Here is an 11,471-nt window from a genome sequence, read left to right on the forward strand (position 1 = left end):
TTTGGCTCGCACTGAATGTATGGGGGATTTCTTGGATTGGTCAGCGGAGCGCTTCTTCTGCCAAGGAATTTTAGGGAGCCCTTTTCCCACGTGGCAAGAAATAGGCGCCTGCGGCTCACCACGGACGGCCGGCAAACATCTCTCCGCCTTTGTTTACATGGCGAGCAAAGGCAGCCGGTGGTCACGAGAAATTGGAATCACCAAAAAAGGGCCAAAAGTGAAACTTTAATACTACACTAACTGGGCACCAGAAAATGGCCTTACGCTCGTAGGACTGGCCTTACCGTTCAAAATATGGAAATATGTTCTAGCTTGAGTTGAGCGCCATGGGGAAATGCGACGGGAGGAGAGATTGCAAAATTCCAAACCATGGAGGAGGACCCCCAAAAGTCTTCCCTCCTCTACGCTTGATCATGAGAGCGACCGCCTCGCCGTCGTTTCACGGGCCAAAAAAACAATAGGAAGGGGGGGGGGCTTCTGACCACACTTTATGCCGAGTGAAGAACGGGGCTTCCAGTCGGTGGCTTTGTATTATGACACTTACGAAAGACGTGTATTGAGTAGTAAGTCAGGACGGCCTATGGCATTTTCCAAAATCCCATTTTCCACAATTGTGCAAGTCCCAAAAGTGCTGCTGTTGTGTAAATTGCCACAATTGAACTCCATCTCCCCCCCTAACCCACTTACTTGACAAACAATAACCACATGATGTAGGTGGGCGGTGGCCCGCTGGGGGCGTGGTCAGTGCGGTCACCTCAAACAGCCCCCACCCCCACCCCCGTCCTTGTGATTAGCTATCCAGTTCACCTGGAACGTAAATATCCCGGCCCGGACCGGCGTTACCCAAGGTCGTCGACCCGACGAGGTCGTGGCGATAAGAGTGGGGCCAGTGTGACCCGGGGGGGGGGCGAGCGACGGCGTGTGCAAAAAAAGATCCCGAGAGTCATTTGCGGGCCCGGCTCAAAACATCCTCGGTAGCGTCCCCAATGTCGGCCCCAACTATGTGTCGTACTTGCGTAAGTCCACTTAAGAGGAGCGTGTGAAAGGCGGCGACCTATTAACAGGCCTCTACAGTATGCGCCGGTGACGCAACGTGTGACATGTGACGGGGCATTTTGCCCGCTTGGGTGCCAACTGGACAAAATAACATTTCACTAAAGTAGGCTTGAAAGCGGTGGCCTTCCAACTATTTCAAGAACAACTGGTCCCCGCGGGCCAAGTGTCTTTGGGGTTATTGCGTACGTAGATTTTTATTTTTATTTTTGTAGAGCCGGCAGCTGCTGCTCTTTTGCCATTTGTCATTCTCCAACACTTGCGAGAGTTCTACAGTCTCCATTTAGGGAGGGAAAGAAAAGCACTCCCACGTGCAAATTGCAAAAGCATCTGGCTACTTTGCAGGACGTCGTTGGGCAAGCGCCGTCCGTTCCGCCATTTCTGCTGTTCACCCAGTTGAAACGCTGCCTCCGAAGGCCTTTTTTTGGGGGGCATTTTCGGGCTTTTGCCTTTCGGAAAGTCTTCTCTGTTTGCCATTAACTAAGTCGGCCGCTCGGCGTGTTTACATATTAGTCAGTGACTCCGGGCTTTAATGGATGAGCCATTCCAAAAGCCATCAGACGCGTGGGTCTCACAAAGCAGGCCTGGCTTAAGCCACCGACAGCCACTTTCCCAAAAGGACGTCTTGTGAGAGCGCATTGGCGGCCTGAATATCTGACACCATTGTTTTTGCGTGGCTAAAATATGACTGGAATTTATTTGAGCTGTTAAATTGTCTGCAGGTGCTGCTGACTGCTTGCTTGCTTGCTTGCTTGCCTGCTAGCTTTGACCTTCTTTTCCCATCCATGACTCACTTTTTTTTCTCAGGTTGGATTGGGCCAACTCAAGTGCAACACATACACAGGCATAGTGAGTTGGTCTCAACAAAATACTTTGTGCTAACTTCATTTCTATGATTTTAAGCTGACTGTGGAAAAAAACCCAAGATTTTGCAGCTGGCCTTAAGCATTTCCAAAAGAAGCACCTGCGTAACCTGTAATTCGAGTCTCTTGTATAATGCCGTATCCTGAAAATCCCTCACTGGGAAACGTGCGTGTGTGCAAAAGGAAGAATAACCCAATTGTTCACGCTGGCCGCCGATCTTCCGTCGTCCTCGTCCCTCGGATATCCGCTGGCGTGTTGGTTGCAAATTCCCGGCCGGTCGGCACGGACGCGGCTTAAAGGTGCGCATGAGCCACGCGGTACATTTTACGACTGTCAAGCCGTGAGCTTTTGGGAGCCGTTGGCTGCCAGCTCCGACGCAACCAGACTAGGCCGAGAGAGAGAGAGAGAGAAAAGGAAAAAAAAAAAAAAAAAACAGGGCCGAGGAAAATGAAATTGCGGGGACGATGATGCAACGTCTGCTTCTCCTTGCGTGCCGCCGGCCAGAGACGCCGGCCGGCTGGTCTCCGTCGACCGGCGTCCGCCATCAGTGGGGAGGCCGCCAGATGGTGCCGCGTGAAACATCCGCAGGTCAATAAAACTGGAGAAAAAAAAATGCTCTGCAACTTTGCAATCTTCCCAAAAGTCTTTTTTTGTTTGTTTGAAGTACAAATGACGGCCCGCCACCGGCGGCCCGGCGGGTGCCATTGCGCCCTGGGGCGAGCGAGAGGCTCCGTGTGCATTCCACAGCGACAAGCCGTCTCTCGGTGGGTTGACCCAGAAATGAAAATTCTGAAGGAGCCAAAAGAGAGAGGCCGGCGGAATGAAAAGGAATCTTTTTGCATCAAGTTAGCGGCCGTCTGGCCAGACTGACACCGGATCCAAAATGGTGGTCCGTTGCGAGCGAGGGGTCAAGGGCCAATCCCACAATTCCACCCTGCATTGGTCGGTCCATCTGTGTCAACCCCGAATGCTCACGTGCATACCATAACATACATCTATCTATAGATATAATATATGTTGAGGTTTTTAAAAAAAAAAATTCTGTTTATATTCCCGTGCCTTTTTTTAATGCCTTTTCCTTCTTGATTGTGTCAATTCCCCATTTTATGACACATTGAAATATTTGTCTTTGCTTGAGTAGACTTTTTGAAAGGGGCCCTGTTTTGGCCACACTTGAGGCCTCCCTTCCTCCCTCCCTCCCTCCCTCCCTCCCTCCCCTTGTGTCTGTCAGTCTTGATGCTTTATGACGTGCACCTGGACATCAGAAAAGGGGAGGGGCCAAAGTACGTAGTTGAGTCGGGCTTTTTTTTTCGTTGTTTTTTTTTTTTTGCCTCCTCCTCCTCCTGGTGGTGGTTGCTGTCAAGTCAAGTCTTTTCCCTCCTCTCTTGGGCGGATCTTGCAAAGTTTTAGACACCCACTCTACTCCACTCCACTCCACTCCACTCACTCAGTCAGTCAGTTATTCAAACCCGGCCGGCTTCAAGTACTTCTGTGGCACGTGAAAACAAGAGCGGACTGTGAGACTTCCAAAACGTTTGCTAAAACGTTTGGCGTAACGCCCCCACGACTCGGTCCGTCGGAAGCGAGCTGACCTGAGGTGAGATGCGAGGAAGAGGAGGACACAAACGCCTCGTTCACCTGGAGTTTCGCGTCGTCCCGATAAAGGTCGCGCTCGCCAAGAAGGACGCTTTCGTGAGCGAGCGACCATGACTGCTTGAGAGTCGTCGCGGTTGTCGTCCGCCGAAACAGCGACCCCCCACCCCCACCCTCCTCCCCGGTCCCTCCTTCCTTCCCAGTGCAGCAGCATGGTGGATAAAGGCCCCCTGTTAACTTCTGGCATCATCTTCTACCTGTCCATCGGGGCGGCGATTTTCCAAGTCCTCGAGGAGCACAACTGGAAGAAGGCCGTGCAGCACTATCGGCTCCAGAAGGACAAAATCCTCCGCGACTACCCGTGTCTCAAGGAAAAAGACTTGGAGGAGATATTACAGGTGAGTCAAAGTGGCTCCCGTTTTCTTCTTCTTCTTCTTCTTCTTGTTGTTGTTGTGTTTAGGGGCGCCGCCCCTCTCCCAATTTGGACGACCACGAGCCAGTAAGAGTATGGTTTTTAGTCTTGGATTGACTCGTGTCAAGTCAATGGCATTATCGCGTCCACTCGCTCCCGGGAAAGGGAATTCTGCTAAAAGGACGGATATACTTGGAATTGCTGGATAGCATTGTCCCTGCAAGCAAAAACAAAACAATAATCGGACTCTTCACTCACAATTGTACTGCCACATAAGAGTGGAGAGCAAAAGTACTTTGGGAAAAGTCCAAAGCCAAAAGACGTCCATTTTCACAAAAGCCAAAAGAGAGCACCACCACGTGGGGGCCTTTTCAGAATTTAGAACTTTTAGCATGTATATAGTGCCGCCATCACACAAGCTCATGATTTGGAACTCATCAGAAAGTCTCTTCTGTGAATATTGCTTGTTAATTGCTCATCCTGGTATTTGTTGTTGAAGGTTAAACAAGAAAGCAAATCCCAAAGGAGGAAGTGATATCCAAATGATAGTCGGCCGTCAATCATTAAAAGAGTCATTCTTGAACATTGATTCATGCCAAACGCTAGTTTGGATTGAACCGACCGATTGAGAGGCCCAAACGAAGCACTGAACAGAAATGCTGTCTGTCAATGTTATCAACGCAAGAATTGTCTTACGTTGGTGTCATAAAGCAGACCATGTGTGTGTGTGTGTGTGTGTTTACTGTATACATATAGGCATGATTCAGCAGGTTTTTTCAAGGGTACTAGAGAAAGTGCAATCTCAGCTTTAAAGTCATGTTCTGTTGGATTATCCCAATTGCCAGAACCGCTAGTAAGAGTAAAACATAGAGACCCACAAGCGCCCCCCCCCCCCCCCCGTCCACATTCCTATTGAACAGGTGTTTTTGCCACAAGACTTTTCCGCTTTGTCACTTCTTTGCAAGAGTTGTGGTTTCTCTGGCGGCACGCTTTAGCTTTCAGTTGTATTTGACTGCTTTTTGTCATTATGAGAGCGGCAGGTCTCAACGCGTCCCCCCCTCCCCGACGGGTACACAGGCCTAGATAAGAATTTGGGAGTTTTATGACTTGACCCATCCCCCCTTTTTTCTTTTTCTCTGCCGTTTGCTTTTTCTCTTTTGGGGGGGGGGGGGGGGGGCTTCTAGACGGACGGGGACCTTCTCCCCCTCGAACCTCCCTCCCTCCCTTTTCATTGCACTTGTAGAATGGTCTCCCTCCCCCCGAAAACTCACCCCCCCCCCCCGGTCTCTCTCTTGCCTACCCACAAAGGCCTCAATTGATGGCAATATGAAGGCCGCAAAGATTTGTCCCCCTTTTGCCCAGTGATGTGGAAGCGGATTTTGTCTTAGCGGTGGCGTTCCTCCCGCGGTCCCGTCCTTAATAATATCTTATCTTAAAGTTAGTCTCCTTTCCGAGTGGACGAAAGTTCACCGTCGTTAACGAAATGATGTTTTACGCGGGTTCCCGATTTTTGTCCGGTGAGCCCGCCGTCGCCGATGATCTTTTCGATCTGGATCTTTGAACTTGGGTGCCTTTGGTGGAAATAAACAAAGATGTGTGGCTGCACTTGCAGTGGCGACCGTAGCAAAGGCGTGGCCATCACGGCCCGAGTAAAATCAAAGTGGTGAAAGTCATTTTCCAAGAAAGGGGAAGAAGCTTTGTTTTTTTTGAAGGCCCATGACCCAATGCCCCAACAAACTGGAATGAATCATTTGCCGTGATGCAATCTGGAATGTTCTTTTTTGAAAGGCTCGTAGGCCAGCGTGACTTTTTCCGACGGACCGCAAAAGCGTGCAGCGGTGGCGGCGGCGGGGACATCACGTTTGCCGTCCGGGATTGTTTATGGATGCCGGCGTCCTTTATTTTGTGCCACGTGGCCCGCGGTCACGGGAATCCAGAAAAAAAGCCCTCTTTTCTTCTTTCTTTTTCTCGTTCTTCTGTCATGTGCCCACTTTGGATGGTGCGTCTGGAAATAGCCAAGGCTGACTCTGGCTCGGTCACGTTCTCGCATTGATTAGCTTCCAAGAAAGAAAAAAAAAAGGGTCCCATTTGACCTTCATTTTCTATGAGAGGCGGCAACGTGCCAGCGGCGTGATCAGTCAAGCGCTGCTCCATATTGCTCCGCCGCTAGAATTTTTCCATTTGACGGATGAAACTCTGTTGGTTCTCGGCCGTGGTTTGTTGTAGTGCGAAGGAGCGAGCGAGCGGTGGTGCTCCATCGGGCTCCCATCGGCTCTTTTAATTGGCCCAGTCGGCCAATTATCTCCTAACGAGGGGCCTTTTAAAAGAGCCATTTGCGATGGTGTTTATGGAGTGGCGGGCCTCCGGCTTTCATTTAAAAGCCATTGTACAAAGCTCTCTATTTGTTTTCACAAATGCTAACCTAGGCTTGGCTTTTTTTGATCTCCTCTGGTGGTTGTTGGTCGTTTTTGCAGCCGTCTTTACAGCCGACAAGTATCTTTATGGGCTTCCCTTAATGAGTAACAGCGCCACCATAGGCGTGTTCTTCTGGCTCAACTTTGCTGGGTGCGACACGTGGATTGCAAAAATGGCAAATGGCAATTTCTGCCCCCGTGGCGTGATGACTGACGGCCTTCTTTGAAAGAATGTACTCTGCCCTCATTGTAATGGCAGCCATCAGCGTTTTGCCCTGCCGTTAAATTCAGCACTTTTTTATCTGGCAGATAAAAAAATGGAATCCATGCACTCTGTGCCCTTTCCCACTAAAACAAGGTGAAGGACGTCTTCAAAACAGATTATATTTCCCAAAACATTAATTTTTTTATAAGTAGAAGTCCCGCTCGCTGTACATTGCGCCGGGCGGGACACCATGAAGAGAGACATTTATTTCTCTGTAGTTCTTTTTCCACTCTTTTTTTCTTCTTTTCTTTCCGTGCCATAGGCGAGCGTGACGACCGGCGCAGTGGCGTGTGGCGTCCTTTTTCTCAGTTTAAACAATATTTTCCTCGGAGCACATTCTGTGTAATTATACGGCTAACGGGCGGCCAGGGCCACTGCAGCTTCTTTCCTGTTTGTAAGCGGCGCTTCCACTGATTATTTCAAAGTAAATGGCCCGTGACATTTACACGGCGTGCTATAAACATTCTTTTTTTTTTTTTACAGCAAATACGCGGTGTAGAAAATATTCTTTCCATTTTTTGCTCATGTTTTCCCTGCTTTTTTTTTTTTTACATCTTTTTTAGATTGTTTCCAACGCTGCCGGCCAAGGAGTCACCATCAGCGGCGACAAGCCTTTCAACAATTGGAACTGGCCCAACGCCGTCATCTTTGCCGCCACCGTCATAACCACCATAGGTAGGTATAGCCAGATGCTCTTTTTTTTCTTTCTTTTTCTATCCTCTCGTACTTCCAATTTGTATTTGGGGCGCCCAGACGTTGTCTTTGAACTGTGTTTGTCTTTCTGTGTGGAAGGTTATGGAAACATTGCTCCCAAAACATTGGGCGGTCGCGTCTTTTGCATCTTCTACGGCTTATTCGGGGTGCCTCTGTGTCTGACCTGGATCAGCGAGCTGGGCAAGTTCTTTGGCGGGAGAGCCAAGCACTTTGGTCAATTCCTCACCAAGAAAGGATTTTCCCTGGTAACTGGACAATCGATTGATGATTTGTTTTTGTCAATAGGACCACCAGAGCTGCTCACGTCGACAACTCTTTTTTTTTTTTCTTCTTCTTTCCGTTTCAGAGGAAGGCTCAGTGTACCTGCACCGTGATTTTCCTCCTGTGGGGAGTGTTGTTTCATCTCTTCCTTCCACCTTTCGTGTTTATGTCCCAGGAAGGCTGGACGTACGTGGAAGGCTTGTACTTCTCCTTTGTCACGTTGACTACCATTGGATTTGGTGACTTGGTTGCGGGTAGGTTTGACCAAAAGATAGAAATCCATTTGGACGCGGTGTTTGCCGTCTGACGTTAGCATTTTGTGTCCACGTTACGATGATGTGAGCTTTTTAACGGAGGTGAGTTACATAACCTCCTGCATGCACCGGTTAAAGCGGACGAGTCCAAAGTGCCCTTTGAAACGTTCCACCTCAAAACACTTGCCCGCTCTGCTTTATTTAGAGTCAAAACAACCCTGTTGGTACGAGCTACTTTTCAGGAACCATGTTTAAAGCGACATAACACTGCCACTTGTTGGGGAAGGTCAATGGCTTGAACTTCTCCGGTCTTAACGACAGTTTTTACTTTTTTTTTAATTTTGCGTTGTAGAAGGGAGTATAGTAGAAAATGATTTCCCACACTTACTCGACAAGAGAATTTTTTAGAGCGGATCTTTTCTCATTTTGTTCCATAAAGCGTTTGTTTTTCCAATGTTTTTTTCAGGTGTGGAACCCTCCAAGGATTACCCGGCGCTCTACCGCTACTTTGTGGAGGTTTGGATCTACTTGGGTCTGGCCTGGCTCTCCTTGTTCTTTAACTGGAAAGTGCGCATGGTGATCGAGGCTCACAAAGCGCTGAAGAAACGCCGCAAGTTGCGCAAGCTCTCTCTGGACCAGGTGCGCCACTACAAGAAGTCTCCCGACAAGGGCGCGCCGGACCCGCCGGGCCCGCCGCCCTCCGCCAAAGACGTCAACATCTTTGGCTTCCTGTCCAAGAAGCAGGAAGGTTACAACGACCTGATCAAGCAAATTGGCGCCAAGAGGGAGGGCCAGAAACAACGTGTTAGTGGCGGTGGCGTAGGTGGTGGCGCCGTGGCCAAGGTCAAAGCCATGGACATGACCCGTTCCAAGAGCTGCAACGACACCCCCGGCTCCAACGCCCCCACCATCCTCAGTTTAGACCGTTCGCCGCGGCAAAAGAGAAGATACAGCTTCAGCGACCGCGTCACCGTGGCCTTCTCCAAGTCCAAAAACTACCTCCTGGGCACGGAGAACGGTCCGCTGCTGCCGGAAGACGACGACGGCGGTGGCGGCGGCGCCCGCCGACGCCAGCCGGAGCCCATACGCTACGAAAACCAGCTGGACAAGGACGTGGAACGGGAGGCCGACGGCGCGCGAGAGGGCGCCCGGCGCACGTGGGATTCCAAGGAATACCGCCCGCTGACATTCCCCAACGCCAACATCACCTTCGTGGACGAGGAGAACTTTCTGGGCGACAATCTGGAGTTCGACGACGACGGCGACGACGATTCCAAAGCCAAACTCTCCATCACCACGTGCGACGAGAACGTGGAGAGCGTCTCCGGGGACGGGGGGGGCTCCCAGTCCGACCTCTCCGTGTTTACCAGCGACACTTCGGAACACAGCCGTTCTTACGAGACGCTCGTGGAGGAATACGCCAAGGAAGACAACGCGGAGCCGTAGTCCACCGGGCGGAACTGTGGTCCGACGGATGCCCCCGTTGAAATGCTGTCAAACTGCTATGAACGCAAACTAAAAAGATGGCGTCGCACAGTTGGCCGGGGGGGTGGGCGTCTCAATTTGGAGCCCAGTGAAATGTCCTTTGACTCTCAATGAATGTCGTCCAATTGAAATCCCTCCCACGGGGGATATTGAGCCAACGCTATGGACCCGATGCCTTGCATAAGGGATTTCTTATGCAAACGATGGACAATTTGGCTGTGTGCCTTCACCCGGTCGGTCTTCAACATTTCAAAAAAGGCGTTGTTCCAAACAATTTAGCCATATTGGCTTAGAGGAGAGCGTGCTTTTTAATTGGACGGAAGCCAGGCATTTTGCGAAGGCTTCTTCGAAATCAAATCTAGGACCAGAAGAAAAGTACTGCCTACAAAGTGACCTTTTTTTTTTATACAAAATCTTGTCTGGCGGTGCCAAAGACTGTAAATATGACAAATGGTGTTTGTATTTGGAAATGTGGGTTGTTTCCCTCTGACGTACGACGTGCTATTTGCCCAGTAAATATTGGTGGGAAGCCCACGGGCGGCTGCAAACACGCGCCCTCGCTACTTGTTTGCTTTTGCAAACCACTGGCGGCCATGTTAGGCTAGGCTAGGCTAGGCTAGTCCGTGCCTTTATTTGCTCCCTTCCTGCTTTTTGCACAGCCACTTGAGCACTCAATCTTAAGTGTTATTTAAAAGAAGAAAGATCCCACTTGTCCGCGCGTCACAATTGAAGTTACTAGATTGTAATAGAAGTTGTCTTTTTGTTTGTTTAGCACACCGATCACCTTTTCTTCCTGGAGGACTGCCTAAAATCCACTGCCGAGCAGCGGAAATGAATTGCCACGCGGAATATTTCACGCTGGGTGACGTTTTTGTACATTTCAACTTTTAGCTCCCCACCTTTTTGCTCTTTTTCCTCACGCTTTCTGGATGTACATATCTGTCATGATGAGTATGCGTGGCCTTTGTATGCGGTGGCGGTCGGTAGTCCATTCTCCGCGCGCAAATTGGTTAAGCCGTGGTTTTCCTGGCAACGATGCTCTGCCAAAACTGTCAAAACTCCAATGGGTTTGTGTTAGTTGACGTTATTTTTTATGATTAAATTATTGTTTGTATACCAATGTCAAAGCAACTTGTGCATTTCACGTCAAATAAAATTGAAGCGGAACACAGGGGAGTGGCTTATTGTGCTTGGCAGTTAGTTTCAGCATGGATTTTCACATTTATATGAAGTTGAAAAAGATGAATTAGGCCAGAAAAGTTGAAGCTGCAATATTGTAGGGATCAGTGTGGTCCAGGTCATCCCGCTTGGCCCCGCCCCGCCTCGTAGCCAAAGAACAAGCATGGCATAGAATGGTGTGGCCAATGTCGTACACAAAGTGCTTGGTTGTTGTGGTCCTCGTGCCCCATTTTGCCAGGCGCCCGCCCAATCAAAAGAAGGTCATTTTCCTTTTGATTCCTCTCACTTGTAATGTTCACCACAATGTAAGCAGTGTTGAGTGTGCATGACGGGAACCTTTAAACAACAAGATCAAATCCAAGAAGCCTTTTGAGAAAGTGTGCCATTGTTCGATTTAATCCAACCTTGTTGTTCTTCAATAAAAACAAATTTTTGAGCGAAAAGTTGAACCCCCCCCATAGCATAAAGTCCAGGGAGTCTTAGTACAGTGGTGCCATCCATGGGTCAAGCGGTGACGGAGCTTTTTCCACCCGCGGATGGAATCTATTCCGGGATTGGGCGCTTCCAGTTGACTGGCTTGTCAACAAGGAAAGGGGGGAACCAGATGGACAGACCGCTTTCCGTGGCGTGTAAATCAGTAACATGTAACAACGGCCGCGTTCCCAACGGGCCGGGCCAGGATGAGGAAACGCCGCCCGCCAGCCAACCAGCGAAACGGGCCCGAGGACCTCAGCGACACCCGATTGTTTCCTGACTTTCCGCATCTGGCTTTCCTCCTCGGAAACGTTTGGGCACCCCCGCAGGAGGATGCCGCTGGCTTTATTTACGGCTGACTGTACTTTGCCGTGGGGATGTGGTCGGGTGGATATTTTTCTCGGTAAAGATTTGCTTTTTATCCCCGAAAGGAAGAGCCGCGTAAACAATGAGAGCAACAAGTGACCACGGGGATTTGCAAATTTGCCGGAGATTCCCTTGAC

At 49.8% G+C, this 11,471-nt stretch overlaps 1 protein-coding gene across 2 annotated transcripts; it reads left to right on the top strand.

The window, feature by feature from the left end:
- The first annotated feature begins 3,222 nt into the window (after positions 1 to 3,222).
- On the top strand, positions 3,223 to 10,482 carry LOC144206752 (potassium channel subfamily K member 5-like). Of its 2 annotated transcripts, XM_077731893.1 has the most exons (6): positions 3,223 to 3,514; positions 3,583 to 3,908; positions 7,165 to 7,276; positions 7,394 to 7,560; positions 7,662 to 7,830; positions 8,297 to 10,482. In XM_077731893.1, the coding sequence occupies exons 2-6, from the start codon at positions 3,723 to 3,725 to the stop codon at positions 9,274 to 9,276; spliced, it is 1,614 nt and encodes a 537-aa protein (XP_077588019.1). In that variant the 5' UTR covers positions 3,223 to 3,514; positions 3,583 to 3,722; the 3' UTR covers positions 9,277 to 10,482. The 2 variants fall into 2 exon arrangements, with proteins under 2 accessions (XP_077588019.1, XP_077588018.1); XM_077731892.1 differs by having other exon boundaries at positions 3,223 to 3,908.
- Positions 10,483 to 11,471: the final 989 nt, after the last annotated feature.

The sequence above is a fragment of the Stigmatopora nigra genome, chromosome 13, assembly GCF_051989575.1.
Source record: "Stigmatopora nigra isolate UIUO_SnigA chromosome 13, RoL_Snig_1.1, whole genome shotgun sequence".
NCBI lineage: Eukaryota > Metazoa > Chordata > Actinopteri > Syngnathiformes > Syngnathidae > Stigmatopora > Stigmatopora nigra.